We start from the raw sequence: 18,671 nt of genomic DNA, 5'->3' as shown, positions 1-18,671 counted from the left end.
TTTTTATTATTATATTATATACGATTCCAAGTAAAAAAAAAAAAAAAAAACTATTACAGAAAGTGATATGAACAAAACAGAATTAAATCATTAGTCGCAATTATTTGTATGACAATTAATCAGCACAAAATTCATGACAGCCCTAATCACAGTTTCCACTAATATACAACATCAATATTAATATGAAATGTTTCTTGAGCACCATATATTAAAGGATATTAAAATGATTTCTGAAGGACAATGGTGACACTGAAGACTGGAGTAATGATGTTAAAAATTAAGCTTTGCATCACATTTTAAATTTAGCCAAATAGAAAATGTTTCTTTTAAATTGTAATATTTCACAATATTACTGTTTGTTTCTGTATTTTTACTGAGCAGAAGAGACTTCTTTAAACAATATTTTTTTTTTATTAAAATTCTTACCGATCCCTATTTTTTGATTGGTAGTCTATTAAGGTACACTAACAGTCAAGAGAGATACTTAAGATATAGTCTTCAAAAAGGAAATGGGTCCAAGACAATACTCAGGTGCCACAGTGTGTGGGTATGTTCTATAGATAGAGCGGTCTGATGGTTGACTCCATGTGTTAAAGAATATGAGTGAGTCAGTAAGTGTGGGTCTGTTGTTAAATGAGTCAAGTGAGTCATTTTGTGTGTTCGTGAGCGAGTGACTCATTCAGTGTCCCTGAGTTTGTGAGTCACGTGTCACCCACCACTGTGTGTGTGTCTGTGTGTGTGTGTGTGTGTGTGTGTGTGTGTGTTACCTGTCAGGAGCGTGTGTCATTCGAAGCAGCAGAGTGTTGAAGAGGCCAGTCAGTTCTCTCTGTAGCCGGTGACTGAGGTGGGCCTGAAGCGTGTCCGCTTCCCCCTGTGACTGGATCTGTGTGTGGGTCTGCAGTTCAGCACTCAGCAACAAGTTCAGCAGGGTGTGTGACTCCTACACACACACACAAATACACAGCTACTTAATGTGATCTGTCAATTACTGCTATCTTATACCTCCTGATTCAGCTGAACACAATTTGATGACCCCATCCTTATCTCCACAGGAATGAATATTAAAAATAGCTTTATTACAAATGCCTCATTCAGCAACACTAGGAATCTTAATCCTGCATAAAATGTACCTACAAATTCACACAGCTGGTACAAAAGTAGATTTTATACATTTTGAAGAAAATGTGTGGAGTTCCCCATGTTAAAGGATAATTCCGGTATTTAACACCTAAGTAGTCGATTGTCGAGTTCACACGTGTGATCCTAGGTAACTAAACCTATGCGCGTGAACTCGACAATCGACTACTTTGGACTTCGACCAAATACAGGTATTATACAGGTATTTGCGCTGGCTGAAATAACATCATTTTTATTCATATCTTTCACATCTACTGCAGTCAGATTCACCGTGTACACTCTGAAGGAATCACTCAACATGGCTGGGCACTTGTAATGACACATCAAGGATGATAAGAGAAATAAAAGCAGGTTTAAAATTTGCCCCATTCAAGTCAATAGGGTGCAAATTTTAAAAATAGGATAACAGTGTAGGCAACACCGATTTTTGTCGTTGTTCTCTGTATTGACAGCACTCCAAATTTACAAAAAATTGAGCTCAATGTTAAAATTGACCGGAGTTCTCCTTTAATAAAGGCCTTCTGAAGTGAAGCGGTGCGTTTTTGTAAGAAAAATATCCATATTAATAACTTTATAAACTAGAATCACTGGCTTCCATTAACGGCCGTACAAGAGTAGAGCTTCGGCGGAAGAGTAACCCCTGACCTGACACATGACATACTGTATTGACGAACGGGAAAGCGCAGAGGATAGAGAAAAACAAAACCTTGGTGGTTACTCAGGAACTGTTGGGAAGTTGCTTTTGGGTGTTCTGGTTTGTATAGGAGAAAAGGGGGTTTCTAAGGTTCCTTGTGTATCGCTAGTCATTTGCTAGGGGGTTAGATGGTTGCTAAAGCATTGCTAGGTAGTTGCTATGGTGTTCGGTGTGGTTTTTAAGTGGTTGCTAAGACATTATGAGTGATTGCTTTTTAACCCAGCAGTAATTCTCTATGATATTCCTCTCCTTAGATATTTGTGTGGCCCTTTTTCAATACAAGTCTATGGGATTTTGAATTTATTTATTTTTTTAAGTAATCTCTCCTCTTCAGTAAGCCACACAATTTGAGCAATCATTCATGTCCAAAGCTCTAATGATGCAGCATACCAAAATATTGTGCAAAAGAATATTAATAAGCATGTGCTTGTCTTAGCAGGCACCACTGGAAAAAGAAAAAACACACGGTTGTGCCTGTGTTTCATTTAGACAGCACAGATGTTTGAGAAACACTCCAGCGACTGTGGATGCTCACCACCTCCCCCACCAGGCGTTTCATCAAACCCAGCGTTCTCTGTCAAGCGTCAAGGCAGGTTTGTTTGCATACATACACATTAATGCGAGGTAAGGCAGGAATAGACTTTTAGTAAATAAAGCCATTCTTCCCCAGCGTGAGAAACAAAAACAAATGACAGCTGAAGCACGTCTCTCCGTTACAAGCGTTAATTCAATATTAATGTATTTGTATTGCTCCGCGGTGTGATTTATTTCAGCTCCTCTTAATAAATACACCACACTGTGTTCATTTGAGGCAGGAGGGCAAGCTAATTTAATTATCAAGGTACAATAAGTCTCTTTATTGTTTTTACGAGGGCTCCAAAGAGAAATAAAACCACTCCATAAAGGATTCAACACCGCTGTGGTATGTGGCACGGGTTTATTCAGAAATACCTGGTTTAGGAGTAATTCTAGGAGCCATTTTAGGTCCTGGTGATCCAATTCAGACTGATTCTGCTTGAAGAAGGTGTTGAGGAATGAGACAATGTCCACCAAGAGCCTCTCATCTTGACGGCAAGCTGGACGTACCATAATAAATCTGTTATGTTAATAAAAAAAAGAGTTTATGTTGGCATTCAAAAGTTTGGTGTTGGTAAGATTTTAAAATGTTTTTGAAAGAAGTCGTCGCTTATGCGCATGTCTAATGCATAATTGCATACAGTAATTTCAGCAATATTGTAAAAAAAAAAAAAAATGCAATTTAAACAACTGTTTTCTTTAATATATTTTAAAATTGTATGTTATTGCTGTGATGTCAAATCTCCAGTCTTCAGTGTCACATGATCCCTCACAAATCATTAATTATCTAATTATTATCAATGTTTAAACAGTTGTTACACTTAATATTTTTCTGAATTGTTTTATGAGAATTATTTGATGAACAGGAAGTTCAAAAGAACAGCATTTATATGAAATATAATCTTTTGTAACATTATAAATGCATTTACTATCACTTTTGATCAACTGAATTCATCCTTGCTCAATAAGTATTGACAAAAATCTTACGGACCAGACATTTTGAACGGTAGTGCATATTTTACATAACTTTTTAACAGGTTAGAAACAGGTTAGGACAGGTTGGACAAGAATGTCGGTAACCAAACAGTTAATAATAATAATAATAATAATAATAATAATATGTTTAATTTATATAGCGCCTTTCCCAAGCTCAAGGACGCTTCACAACAGTAGAGAACAAACAATAATTTCAAACATGAATGGACAGTAGACATTTGCCCAGTCCAAGCAATCGCAGTGCAAGTGTAGTAAACAGAAACAATAATCAAAAAATAAAATAAAAACAACATTAATCATCACAATGACAGTAAAGAACAAACAATACGTTTGGACAATAGACATTTGCCCAGTTCAAGAAACGAGCGATTGCAATTGCATATCGGGTTGCTGGACCCCATTGACTTCCATAGTATTTTTATTATTTTCCTACTATGGACGTCAATGAGGTCACCGACATTCTTCAAAGAAGAAATAAATTCATACAGGTTTGAAACAACTTGAGGGTGAGTAAATGATGATAGAATTAAACATTTTAAGTGAACAATTCCTTTAATCGATTTAATGCGTCTTAGCTGAATACATGTCTTTAAAAAAAAAAATCTTACTGACCCAAAACTTTTGAACTGTACTATATTTAATTTCAGAGTCATTTCTAAGCTCTGTTTTGCCAAAGATAAAATATTGTTCTGATTTGTGTCTGAAGGTGTCAGCTCATTCATTGTTTAAGGCTGTGTAATGCAGGCGCACTCCATCAAACTCATGCAAAGTCATGCCTGGCGATCACAAATCACATATCTGGAGGTATACGGAAAACAAATGTATAGATCACACACACACAGTGCGTTTACCTCTCTACAGCGTTGTGCCAGCTCAGGGTTTGCAGGATGTTCTTGCTGCTCTGGGCAGTGGATTTGAGTGCAAGGCGGTCAGCGAAAAGGTACAGGTGCATTCTGGTCAGGGCAAAGGTCACGGTGCTGTGGGAGCTTGCATCACGGACCCCGTGAATGCAGTCCCCTAACCCGGACCTTATATTGCTTATTCTTAACACCACCACCTGAGATTCGGACAGCACCAGATCACCATGAAACCTTGGGGTGAGGAGGAAGCAGAAAACGAGGGGTTACGAAAAAAGTTAAGCCTTTCAGCACTCTAAGCCACGTGGCATGTTGAAGTCACTGAGGCCAAAACGTCACTAGCTCTTGCATGTGTCGTGAGCAAATAAAAAAAAGAATCTGGATGCAAACGTGTTAGATATGAGCCTTGGTGATGATCATTAATGAATAACTATTTTAAAAACTTAAATTGTTAGGTTCCTCACACAAACCTATCATATGGCTTAAGAAGACTTGGAACAGTGCACAAATCAACTTTTATGGCGCCTTGTTGTCGTTGTTTTTTGAAATTTGACACAGATGGTCACTTTGTATCGGAAGCATAAAGCTTGAAAAATAAAAACAAATATTTTCTTCCACAGATAAATTACAGCATAGAGGTTTGGAGCGACCGTAAATAATGACATTTTTTATTTTTTCATTTATTCCTTTAGGGAGGCCAGACAAGTTTACTGCCAGCAGATCAGCAGATCTGTAATCATTTTATCCTTGGTAGCAAATCAACAGCTTCTATGTATTAAAATGACGTTAAGTTCTACTGCAAAAGTTTCCAAACAGTTCAGCAATAAAAAAAACTATCTATCTTAACTCTTAAGATGATCCAGATTTACTGCCTAAAACTCCTAGTGCTGAATACAATTTGAGTGCTTGAAAACAAATAAAAGGCTTTGAGAATGTCAAAAGTGCACATATTATGCTATTTTAAAGTTGTTTTGGAGGTGTAAAACAGGTTTACATGCATCCAAGTCCAAAAACACTTTTCTCATAATATACATTGAAGCATCACCTATTTTCTCACGGTTTGTTCAATCAAGGATTTGGTCCCAACATGTCAACAGCACAAACCAAACTTTTCCAGGCTTCAGCTACAACTTCAGGTTTTTTAGGGCAACCAATGAAGACCAAAGGCCGGCATTATGCAAATATGTTACAAACCTACTTGTGTTCGTACAGGAAGTACAGGCTGGAATTATTGAAGGCTTGTTTCGGGCCGTTCTAAATCGGTTCAGTACCTCTATTTAACATCCACTTTGATATTTGAAACTTCGCAGACATATAACATTCACAAACAGCTATATTACACACCACATGAAACGTAATATCCGGAAAAAAAACATAATAGGGGCACTTTAAATAAAATCTTACCTTAAAACGCTCACCACAATGAACTTATACAAGCATGCGAGTAAATTCTACTTACTCCAGTACATCACTCCTAAAACCCTTCAGATGCTCTAGCAGTCCATCAATCCCAGAATGCCATGCTGTGTTCCAGGTGATCTGCAGTGCTTCCCAGGCAGGCTTCAGACTCAGCAGGTCTGAATACGGAGGGAGAACTGAACAGTAGGGACTCACTGCATGGTGTGAAGGCGCTTGAAACGGAAGATTATACCTGTAAGAAAATATGAGATGTAACACATTTCATATACAGTTAATCTGTCAAATAATAGTTAAATCACCATTTAATTTTCCCATGACACCTATGAAAGTCAGGTTATGGGGAAATTAAACGGCCGTTTCTTTTAATGCACAGCTAGAATGTCGTAATGGATGTGATTTACCTCCGTATAATGGCAGCAGGCAGTGAGAAGGAAGACAGGCCTGTGTCTGAGCCAGCTTTGTCAGTCCTGATCAGGGCACAAAGATGATAAAATGTAACGTGAGCCAAAGCATTCTGTTTTTTATCATATTTCAACTGTTTTTTATCTACATAATGAAAGTCATTGGAGACCAAAACAACACTGGACCCCATTGACTTTCATTTTTGGGTGAAATATCCCTTTAAGTTAAACAAAACCCTTACTCATAATTCTAAGAGTGTAATCACTATTAAGCCGCCTTTCCACTATCTCCGACAAGCGACAGACCAGAAGTCATCCATTTTCAATGTAGAGTTAGTACGGGAGGTTCATGGAGTTCTGAGCATATGCGTGGAAATTTCAGAACTGATTTGAGCTTTGGATGTGATGTATTCTAAAAACTAAGAATACGAGGTGATTTCATAATTATTTATGTTGATTAGCCATTAGAAGTCATTTGTTTTGTGTGGGAATATTCAAACATTTAATATATTCATTAAAATCCTTAATTTTACTGTGGTGAGTAAGCGGAGGGTAATGGTTGCTTCACGTTTAATTTGAACGTTTCATGCGACTTGAAATGTGACAATCGCATGTGAATGTCGAAGATTTACATCACTTTTACATTTATTCATTTAGCAGACGCTTTTATCAAAACATACAACTGAAGAATACAACAAGTGAATCATCTTAAACGACAAAAAACTGCTAGTAATACAAAGTTTCAGACATCGGAGATAGTGGAAAGCTGGCTTTACAGGGTTTCTTTTAACTGACAGGGTTTGATGAAACCAGCTGCAGATATTTTACATATCGACCAATGGAGTGTGAGATCATACAACAAAGAAAACTTACCAAACGTCCATTCGTGCGATTTCATCAAACAGCAGAATGCACATCAATGCAGCAGCCTCGCTCACATCACCTTGACTCTCCTTTATCAACAGAGATGCTTAAAAAGAAAAAAGAACATTTAAATGGCCAGGGAAGCAATCGTTGAATGTACAAATGTGTCGTAGCATGAATTGTGCAGCATGTATTCGCATTAAAAATGGTTAGTTGAGGCAAACAGATTTTAAGGGCCGCATCCTGGGACCGAGGTGGAATAAAACATGAAAACAAAACTATAACAAGGAAAACAAAACAACTCATCCATTATAGATGTGAAAGTAAAAAAAAAAAAAAAGGGCTCGAGTCGGAAAAGCTAATTTTACATCGAGGTACTCTAGACGATCACAAACATTCGCAAACAGCTTATCGGGGAGCTCTTCACTGGACATGTTGCCATTTGTAAATTGTCTAGACTAGAGAACTATCAATAGCTCTGAATTTCCAGCAGTAAATAAACAAAATGCAACTAAGCAGCAATTAAGTGGCCAAACACACCAGTGGATCTTGTGACGCCATGATCTTTTGATATTTTCTTTTTGGTTGAAAGGCTAGAAGAAGATATGTTATTTCTTGTAACAATTGACCGGTATGTGGAGCTGACTTCAAACTTTGCACATACCCTAGGGTACTGTGAGAAATGACTGTTTAAAAAATTGCCATTAAAGTCGACATGAAATCATTTGTTATAAGTAAATATATAGTCGAGTATATTACTAGTCTTGTGGTGAACAATTAATCCATGCAAGTTAATACACAGAAAAAAAATGTTTGCCGTGGTAATCTTTAATCAAAGTCTGAAAAGTTACTTCCGGTCTGGAATGGCGTTCCTTTTCTGGTGACGTAGGTTTGACGGCTTGGTTTGAAAACGCTTAACCACTCCCCTCAAAGCGTTAGTCTGCTGAGCGAGAGATGGAGAGGAAGAGCGCTAAAGTAAAAATCTGCCCTCTGTTCAACATTCAGTTTCACTTGGAAATGCGTCACAACACTGGAGAAAAGTCGTTTGCAATTTCCGGTTCACGCAGACTTTAACTTGTTTGTTTGTGTTGAAACTGTTTTGAAAATCAAAAATCCACTTAATCATATTTGTGAGGTTTGGTCTACAGATGGGTCTGAGCTAATTTTGTGAAAGATTACAGACCTTGAAAATAAAGCAATCAAGCCTTCACAAATATATGGTGAGAAGAATGAGTTTAACCTATTTTCCAAAATTATATATTTTTTAAACTTTTCACCGCCATCATCTGAAGATCACTGACAAATAAATCAGCATGATCCAAGAAATTTGAGGAAAACTATTTTGTTTCTAAGCTCTAAAATTGTAACAATCCAAAAAGTTTGGGGTTAGTATGTTTTCTTAAATTCTTTACTCAGCATGGACACATTACATTACATTTTTTTATTTTTTTATTTAATGAGTAATTAAAAAATATATATATTTAAATGTTCTTTTTAACTTTCTATTCTTCAAAGCATTTTTTAAAACAAAAATATTAAGCAATGAACTGTTGGTGGCGCTAGAGGGATTGAGAGAAGGAGCCCAAAACTGGCACCATGAACACTGAGGGCCTTCCCAATCACTGTGCCAAAGGGGCTGACAAACTCCAAGAGGATAAAAAAAAGAAAAGAAAACTAACATCTAAAAAAAGGTGTCTACAAAACTGGTTCTTGGGACTAATTAACCAACGATCTACAGTAGGCTGAATGAATTAAGGTCAGAGGGATGTTTTACGTGCCGTACCTCTGAGCAGCGTGATGAGAAGAGACGTCTGCTGAGCCAGACTGTGACGCAGAGAGGGGTCTGCAAACACCAGCTTCCTCAGCATGCATATGCTGGGCTCCAACATGCAATCCATGCTCTGAATAATGAATACAAAGCCTGAATTAAAACCTTCTAGTGTCAATAGATCCCCCCCCAGATAAGACATAGTTGAGATGGTCTGAGCCTCCTGGAAGTACTGAATAACAAACAGTCTAAAGAAGTCTTGTATTATCATCAAAAGAACTTTGACACTGCCGACCCTAGGGATGGGAGCTTTCGAAACATTACTTTGTGAATCTTCGAAACCTTTGTAAATACAAACCAGTGATTCAGAGCATGCATCAAACTGCCAAAGTCACATCATCTCACCAAATGTGGCTTGGTTACACCATAACTGTTTTGAAACATTACAAAATTTCAATAGTTTACTGCTAGGGGGCGGCCTTTGTGAATCCATGAAACAAGTCTCCACGTATATATATTTTTTAACCTGATCTCGGATCAGTTTTTAGAAACTTGTAGATATTTTTAACAACACATTTGTAGAACAAAAAGGAGCAGTTACAGTAAACTTATTAGACGAATTAACCAAGCTCAAACAAAAGCCGGGTTTCCACCGCAGGAACTTTCCCCACGAACTAGGAACTTTGGGTTGGTACTCTGTGTGTTTCGACCGCAGGAACCAGGGTCTAAATAAATGAGTTAATGCCGCATTTTGATTGGTTGACTCCACGCAGCATTTGATTTCAACAACCATTTTTAAAAATGCAGTTGCGTGCAGTCCTAAGTCACCGGACTAATTTAAGTCTACAAAATAAGCTAAAACAAGCCTATAATTAATTAAATTTACACATTATACAGACACTTAATTTGTAATGGTATTAAATGATTTGTTAATTGCATTTAATAGATTATATACTTTCAATAAAACATTTGTAATTGGTTTGTATAAGGTGTTTCTATGCATGTTTGGGTTAAGTTTTTGTTGCAATTTCACTATTCTGACCAGCAAGCGTAACCAGCAGCCGTAAAGATTTTCTTTTTTAATTGTATCACTTTGCAAAGCAAGTGGTTCAACTTTAATATTTGAAAGGCTTTGTTTCTCCCATCTCTAGTTGACCCTAGGAAAAGCCACACATCTGCGATAAACTACTGCACCGCTAAGCTGTTTGGAGTGGTGTTTTGCCACAGCTTTAGAGGAAAAAGTCATAATTCATCACGATTGAGTCTAGAAGTGTTTACACAAACACAATCACAACCGCAGTCATAACATTAACAACAACACAAAAAGTTAGACAAGTAGTCAAAACAAACAGCAAAAGCAGTGACGTAATTCATTGTAATAGCACTAACTAGGCATGGCAAATGGAGGAGACGTATCAGATTCTGCTCGTGGCGTAATTGCCAGACATTTCTGTGCATAATTCTCGCTAATTAGCCATATTAGCAGGCTGGAATACTTGACAAACCTGGCAGCTTTCAGCCTAGGGATGCAGAGATCATGCAATAGATGCGAATTAAGACTGACTCACTCTTGACTGAAACCATTAACTCAAGCATCATGCCCAGGCACCAGTTTCCTGAATTCATTCAGGATAAAAGGCTCACTGCACAAAAGAGAATGTGAGGTTTACCGCCACATTGTTGTTGACACACTCCGTGATGAAAGATATGAGCTTGTCTGATAAGCCCAAGGCCTTCAGCACCGCATGCATTGATGAATCTATAAAGAACATAATGAAAAATAAATCAAGACCGGCTTTGTTTCTAGAACATGTTGAACTATGTGTTATTTGCTTTGTCAATTTATGTTTCAAAGATCAAAAGCATTATTCAAAACACTTAAAATTCAAGAGAAATGGACCTCACTTTTGGATAGACAACGTGTTAATTTGATGAAGTTCACTCATAAGGTTATGTCTAAATTAATCTAAAACACAAAAAAATCTGGAGTGTAAATACAGGTAAAAACTCTAATTAACTATTTATAACTCTAATGATGATATTTATAAATTAAATATGGTGTCTTCTCAGTCTAAGGTTAATTTGGATGGATGGATACACCAGTGTTATTTTAGTATAACTGATATACTATAATAGTTTTTGTTAAGATTTTGAATTCGATTTAATTTATTGTATTTTGTTGTATTTTTGTCATTTTTAATAGTTTTTTATTATGTTTAAGCATTAAGGTTTAGTTTATTTAGTTTGTTATTTTAGCACTTCAAGTACAATTCCAAGTAATGCATTTTTGTCCATAGTTTCAATTTCAATTTAAGAACTAGTTAATGATAAAAACAATGGGATGCACAGATGGATTCCTCACCTTGCAGAACAATAGCCAACTGATCAGCCGCAGATTTCCGCAAAACTAGATCTACCGTGTCCGACGTAAGGATATTGTACAATTTATTTACAGACTCCACCTGTTTAAACAAAAACAAACAAAAAATGTTTACTGAAGATTTTGTCAAGACTACTAAGAACAGAGCAACATTATTTTACATGGTGTCAATGCCAATAATAACTACTCCATACAGTGGATTCAAAGCAACAAGAGTGTATTATTAATAGGCTGCTGAGTGGGGGAACAGCGTTTTACCTTCACGTATGACTTTTCTGAATTGCTCAACTTTACGTCCACACTTTTATTAAGAACATAGAGATTTGGTAAACATGACAATGTGGAGCTGTCCAGGGCTGGTCTGGAGTTGCTGGCTCTCTCAGCGCTGGTCAGGTGTGGTAGCAAATGTTGGACTGCTTTATTCCTCACGCTAAAAGTTGCAAACAGAGCCACAGTATTTACAAACTTTGGGATGAAGTTATTAAGCTCAATGTCAAAGCTGCTCTTTTCCATTCAATGAAAGTGAATGCTGATCACGACTGTCCAGTTATGTTTTTTGTGAATAACATAACTTTCAGTCTGTTAGCCTTTGTGAAAAAGTAAACTTTAGCATACTTTTAAATAGAAATAAATGTTAACACTTTATAATAAGGTTTCATTAGTTAACATTATTTAACTGCATTAGTTCAAATTAACTAATAATGAACTGCACTTTTACAGCATTTATTAATCTTTGTTAATGTTAACTTCAACATTTACTAATTACATTATTGAAATCAAGAGTTGTTAACATGAGATTTGTTAACATTAGTTACATAGCACTGTGAACTAACATGAACAAACAATGAACAGTTTATTTGTATTTAAAAAAAATACAGAAACAAATACATCAACTAAATTTATAAACCTTATTGTAAAGTGTTACTAAAATAATATAGTTTAAAAGAATATAGTTAAGTGTGAAATTAATGTATTTTTTCTGACACTTAATTTAATGTTTACTGCAATTAAATAGTTTAACTTTATATTCAATGTAATTAGCTGAACTTGAGTGAACTTCGACTCAAGTTTATGTGTATCTTTATGTGTAATTTCATAATTAATTCTACTGAAAAATTACATTTCACTGCTGAATGTACCAACAAGCATTAATAGCCAAATAAAATTTCCTTTAATGTAATTTTGTATTAAAACTTGTATTTCAGGTATTTAAATATGTTTGTAATTAAACATTTGTAATGATGAAGTTGCAATTTAATACATATAAAATATATTAACGTTAAATGTATTATCAAAAACTAGTTAAAATTAACTAGTTAAAAGTACTTTACATGTGCTTTAGTGTGTTAGTCAACAGGTTTTTAAAGCACGACAAAATATTATTAAAACAATGATTACAAAGTGCACTACATTATATTTACCGGTATATTATTTCATGCAAGAACATTTTTTTATATACAATTTTAAGATTTGTACACTACATACAATATAATTGTAAAGCACTTCTTTTTTTCACTTGGGAAAGCTACTGTATAGTTTCAGAAGATTTGGAATATAACCATGTGGAACTACTTTTACAATGCTTATTAACCTTGACTTTCACAGTTCATTCAATTTTGTTGTAAAAGAGCAGCGATAACATTCTACAAACCATCTCCTTTTTTGTGTTTCACAGAAGAAAATTATATGGGTGAGTAAATTATGACAGAATTTTCATCTTTTGGTAATTATTGCCATAAGAAGGTGAAAGAAATCAATTTATGTGCACTTTAAACTTACGTGTGATGCTTGGTGAACAGAAGCCGGAGGGCCATCCGTAGTCTGGTAGGCGGTGAACAAACCTCATCTTCCTTCTCAGCAGATGCTTCACTTAACAGCAAGATACAGCTTCCCAGGGCGTCATCAGTACTGGCATAACTCTAATATACATAAACGCACAAAGCTTTAACACAGCAGAAAATAGACTTCCGAAACCTAAATACAACTTGGAATAACAATAAACAAACGCACCATTCCGACAGACTATTTCACCCCTACTTTATTGACAGCACAAACCAATTACTTAGAGGCTTCAGCTAAAATGAATCAAATGTGATGACCTTGACAAGATTTATGAATATTCAATGCCACCCCAACCCCACCCCCACCCTTCAAAAAATGAAACGCAGCTTCTGTAGTTGAAAAGTACAAGATAACCATGTTTAAAATAGAATGCGGCGTAACATGGATATTACCATCCAGCCTCGGGCGTCTTGCAAACACGTTAATATTACATTGGAAATTATTTTTTCAGCCAAGTTTGACGGTTATATTGCTGCTATGCGCTGTGTGTGTGTGTGTGTAGAGAGATGTGGAGAAAGGAAAGAGTGTTTGCACCTGTAATATAGGAATGACCGGGTAAAGTGCCTCATTAAATCTGCTCCAACTCGCGGCTGTCATCATCAATCGTCCCTTCAGCAGATAGAGTAGAATATCCTTGGCAGCGGCGCTCACCTTTGGATCACACATAAAGTTAGTTGATGGCGCTATGATACTGCACTTACAACAAGCTACCTCATCCAAATCCACCAAACGACACCTAAAGCAGTGTGACGGGGGCATTTCCAATGTCAATCATTAGTTTAGCATGACCTCAGTAACCCATTAAACATACAGCGTGGATACATTATTTATTAGCGAACTGTGTATTGGTATATCAAAATATTTCTTCTTTGTGCATTACTTGGGGTCTCGCTGGAAACAGGAAGATGAATTATTCACCTCTCTTGCTTGGTCTTGAAGGCCAAACACACTGATCTCATACAGGACACGGGAGTGAAGCAAGAAATGCACTCTGCTGCAGATGGATGAGGCCGGTTTGGCCACATTCTGAACTCCCAAGCACTCCTGTGGGGGTGAGAGCAGCAAGTTAGGGTGGGGATATTACCGTCTACAGGGTTCAAGGGTCACCATCACCCTATGTGGAGTTTAAAAGAATTGCTGGGAAGTGTAATAGAAATTCAATGCATCGTAGACAAACCCATTACAAAGGGTAACAGTATTTTACCCCCTGCAAAAGGAAGAACTCTCAACTAAAATCTTTCTGGCTGGAAGTACCAGGTCATCAGGTGGTCAAGCTTGCCAACTAGTCCAAAAGATGCTTTGGAACAAACAACATTTTTGTGAAATTTTACATTTATCCACTATTGTTCAGAGGTTTGGGGTTGGTTAGGTTTTTGAAAGATGTCTCTTATGGTTATCAAGGCTGCATTTATTTATTCAAAGATGCAGTAAAAACATTTACACAAACATTTGTGCCGCTTAATATTATAGTAGAAATTGTATTATTGTTTCTTTTTTTTCAGGGTTCTTTGATGAATAGAAAGGACAGCATTTATTTGAAATAAATGCATTTCTCTTTTGATTAATTTTATTTGATGCATCCTTGTGGAATAAAATTATACATTTCATTCAAAAAAAAAAATTAGTGAACCAAAACTACTGAACTTTTTGGTATTGAAAATGTTAAATTACATAATTTTTGATAATAATATAATTAGTGCTGTCAACGTTAATGCGATACATTTTTCCAGTTTAACGCATTAAAAATATTTAACCCAATTAACGCAGCATCCGTTTTTTCTGTCATCCTTTGGCTAGCGTTACATTAAATGATCACGCTCTTCTTCATGCGAATGCTTTTAAACCATTTAAGCGCGATAAGAAAAAAGAGCTGGGTGTGAATATCCTGACCACAGACTGTAAAAAAAACATTGTGATTAATCGCAGAAAAAATCAGTGATTAATTAGTTAATTTTTACATTTTTCGATTGACAGCACTAAATATAATAATATATATAAAAACTCTAACTCTATATTTAAATAGCATTTAAATGAATCTTAAACACACAAAATATTTAAACTTTATTTCAAGTTGGACACATCTGATCTGTTTGTGTAATTGAGTCATGAATCTATAATGGCCATTCTTTTTTGAGAATCAACATTGAACTGCGGTGCAGGAAACAGTGAAACGCTGTCACTTCTCTACAGGAAGTGGTTAAAAATAAGCTTCTGCAATTTTCACTGCACATCTTGTACCTTCAAATTGCTCAGAGTGCAGGAGTAGGTTTCCACCTTCACTTGGGACAGAGGGTGAGACAAAAGCTTCAGAAATATCTTCTGACTCTCCGACTGCAGGAGCGGGCTTGCTTGTGCAAATTTCCACCTACGAAGAGACACGATTTTACAGATTTTTATACGATGACACTTCTTCCACAGTGCCAGACAAAACAGCAGATGTCAATGGCGTTTTTACGGTTTATATAATTGTGAGAAACTTACAGGTAGGAGCAAATTTGGACGCATTCCTTCACCATCGGTAGGTGCTGATGGTACGGAAAAGCATCTATTCCTTGTTCAGCGAGCTCCAAAAGCTCGTGCCAATTCTTATCGCCCTGTAAAGCAAAATTTCCACTTGAAGCACTTCTACTTGCAATTCGACATAAGACTGAGTGAACAATAATCTTTTAGTGAGCTAGTCCTTTAAAGTTGGCATGAAATGGAAGTTGATATACACTTTTCTTCCTTAATGTGATGTATATCTGAGTGAAATGGCTTCTCGAACAAGCAAAAAAATGTAGGGTGGAACTTCATGTTGTCCATTGGGAATTGAGTGAATTGTTGGATTGTTGTGGTTTACTATTGCTGTGATGTCATGAGTGACAGGTTGTCCCGCTCTTGCGACAGTAAACATGTCATCAGAGAAGAGATGTGGTTTCAAGAGACGGGAAGTTACTTTGATTAAACTATATCATTACATGCCCATTTCCTCTATTTTAATAATTAGATACAACCTTTCACTAATAATTTAATAACACTAATAAATTAAAATCTTTAGCAAATCTCAACTTGAGTCAATATATCAATATATTTTAGTTTTTTGTGTTTTCTTTTTAATTTATTTAGACAATAGGTGTAGAACTTTAATATTGACTATAACATAATAAAATAATTATCAAGTTATTGGTATAGACCAGTATTTGAATACCAGTGGATTCATTGAATAAGGCATGCACTAAAAGAAATAGTTCTTGATACAAGTTTGTAATTCTTGAAAGATCCAATCCTTTAGCAAATCACAAAATGACTCAAAACAAAAAAGCTGTGATAGCTTTTCTTCCCTTTTGTGACGTATCTCCAAGTGAAACAGCTTCTTAAACAAGAAAAAATGTAGGGCAGGACTTAATTTTGTCCGTCAGGAATTGACTGGAACATTGGATCATTGTGGTTTGCTATTGCTGTGATGTCATGCGAGCCAGTAAACACGTCATCAAAGAGATTCAAGTGAGAGGGTAAGTTATTTTTAGTAAAAATTACAAGGGCTGCATGAATTTTAAAAAAAAAGTGTGCACGGATAACTTGTTTATCTGTAAATAATGCAATATTCCTTAATTCCTTAAGGATTTCATGGTAACTCATTTAATTAGACAATAGTGCAGAGTTTAAATATCGACTACATGTCTTAATGAATCCACTAGAATAAATATATTCTTCAAGCAGATATCCTACATGTTAGTAGCTCTTGAAAATCCCCAATCATTACCTCAGCCTGTGCATCCTTTAAAAAGGTGCATGTAGCCTCCATGCAGTGAGAAACACGGTATACTCTACGATAAAGGCTGTATCTTTCAAAGCAAGCCTGCTCTAGGTACGCCACGGCTGACTCATGGATGAGGGGGTACGCCACACAGAAGGATGCGTCAAGACACAAGAGGAAAATGGCAGCCACTGTACTTTCCGGAAGGTTATCTTCAGCCTGTTTGTAAAGACAACACACATAAGGTAATAAACACACATATGTGCAGTAAACAAGCACACACTCTAATGAATTTGTCTATAATTACAGTGCTGTCCTTAGGTCTACAGCTTAACTGAACAATTGACCCTTTCACAGCGACTTCTGGTGTGTTTCACACTCTCATTTGTTTTAATAATGACCATGAAGGACACGGCCATATGTCCACGGTGGCACGGCTTATTAATGTCTAAGAATGGCACAGCCATATGCTCACTCACCTTCTCCACAGGTAACAAGGTTTGCAGGAGACGTATTGTGAAAATGGCAGTGCCCGTGAAGACCATTCGGTGGTGGATCACAGAGGATTCTGGCTGTTCAGAGGAAGTCATGCCATGGTGGTGGCACATAACATCTCCCAACGTCTCTATGCATGTCTGTAATTTCTCCCTCTTTTACGAGACAAAATAAAAAAAACTAAATTACAAAGAGACTTATTGATCTCATGTCTTTTTCCTGCCAGCAGGGGGCAGCAAGAGTCCTGTGCATTTCAAAGAAAGTTTTCAGATGACAGCAGTTTTTCAAGATAAAATGCCATGAGCGTGTATTAAAGATCAATGAGGGAGAGAGGCATGCCGTGAAATATGCATAATCATATGCGGCGGGGAACGTTCTCATAGGTGTGCACACACACACTAAGCACAATGAGTTAGTTTTAAAAGATTTCTACAGGCAATAAACATCATTGGACGAGGCGAATTTGGATATCAGTGTAATGCGACCTACATAATCCTTTGTATGCAATGTACTGATGTAATTTTATGTAAAATACTCATACGCTGAATGAGATAAACTTTGCATAATGAGAATAGTAAAACTTAACAATAAGAACACAATATATGTTAACATTAGTTTTTGCATTGTGACCTAACATGTATTTGAAAAGTGTTAATTTATGTAATATAATATAAATAACAATAACATGCTGGCAAAGATTGTAAGTTCATTATACCTAAATGTTGACATATAGATGTCATTGGGAAACTCTAAAAATAAGGCTCAAAAAACATTAACGTTAGTTACAATAAATTATACAATAAATAAAAAACAACTTAAAGAATCTATTAATCTAGGTTAATTTATAAATTTTGTATTTTTCATTTTTAATGTTCATTCATAATACATTAATGTTACAATAATACAACTTGAAATTATACAAATGTATTAATATATTAACATTAAGACTAATAATGATTGTTCATTGTTATTCCATGTTAGCTATTGCATTATCTAATGCTGTTGAATAGAGCATTATTGAAGCGAATTACAGCATATTGTATTTTTTTAACCAATACAAATTATTTAGATTGAAAAAGCAGATGTATTCAGGGACTTCTAAGTGGTGAACCTGGCCTAAAACCAACGGTTGTGCCATGACTGATTTGCGCTGATAGCTTAACGTTCTACGATGAGCATCTGTCCCTCAGAGTAAGTGAAGTGGGTGAGACGGAGCGGGCGACAGGTGTGTGTTTGTATGCACTAATGCAGACATCAGCCTCATGGCTGTGGATCTGCACCATGGAGGAGTGCTGTTGAAGACACTTGCCAGCTCTGTCGCAGTCAGGCTGTGCTCGTCCCACACCTCGGGGGCTATGCTGTCTCCCAGCAGCCCCTGCGCCTCTGCCAGCAGCTCTAGCACCCGTTGGAAAACCTTCAGGCTCTCTTAAAAAAGGCGGGGATGGGAGAAAAAAGAAGAGAGGGATATGATGAGCGATGGAAGCGCACGTGCGAGGGGAACAGCAG

At 36.4% G+C, this 18,671-nt stretch overlaps 1 protein-coding gene across 5 annotated transcripts in view; it reads right to left on the bottom strand.

Annotated features, from left to right (window-relative positions):
* rttn (rotatin) overlaps positions 1-18,671 on the bottom strand; it is a 55,188-nt gene that overhangs the window by 29,871 nt on the left and 6,646 nt on the right. For all 5 annotated transcript variants that reach the window (XM_079601865.1, XM_079601864.1, XM_079601866.1 and 2 more), the window contains 18 exons: positions 18,475-18,590; positions 17,150-17,320; positions 16,677-16,889; positions 15,416-15,528; positions 15,173-15,299; positions 13,853-13,978; positions 13,469-13,585; positions 12,872-13,011; positions 11,351-11,522; positions 11,075-11,174; positions 10,383-10,471; positions 8,728-8,845; positions 6,954-7,050; positions 6,081-6,146; positions 5,720-5,911; positions 4,255-4,494; positions 2,783-2,927; positions 768-940 (listed from right to left, as the gene is read on the bottom strand). In XM_079601865.1, coding sequence (XP_079457991.1) covers positions 768-940; positions 2,783-2,927; positions 4,255-4,494; positions 5,720-5,911; positions 6,081-6,146; positions 6,954-7,050; positions 8,728-8,845; positions 10,383-10,471; positions 11,075-11,174; positions 11,351-11,522; positions 12,872-13,011; positions 13,469-13,585; positions 13,853-13,978; positions 15,173-15,299; positions 15,416-15,528; positions 16,677-16,889; positions 17,150-17,320; positions 18,475-18,590 — 2,515 coding nt within the window. The remainder of the gene's footprint in view (positions 1-767; positions 941-2,782; positions 2,928-4,254; positions 4,495-5,719; positions 5,912-6,080; positions 6,147-6,953; positions 7,051-8,727; positions 8,846-10,382; positions 10,472-11,074; positions 11,175-11,350; positions 11,523-12,871; positions 13,012-13,468; positions 13,586-13,852; positions 13,979-15,172; positions 15,300-15,415; positions 15,529-16,676; positions 16,890-17,149; positions 17,321-18,474; positions 18,591-18,671) is intronic.

The sequence above is a fragment of the Phoxinus phoxinus genome, assembly GCF_949152265.1.
Source record: "Phoxinus phoxinus genome assembly, chromosome: 24".
In the NCBI taxonomy this organism is placed as follows: domain Eukaryota; kingdom Metazoa; phylum Chordata; class Actinopteri; order Cypriniformes; family Leuciscidae; genus Phoxinus; species Phoxinus phoxinus.
Note: the sequence above shows the minus strand (reverse complement) of the source record. Positions and strands in the feature narration are given on the sequence as shown.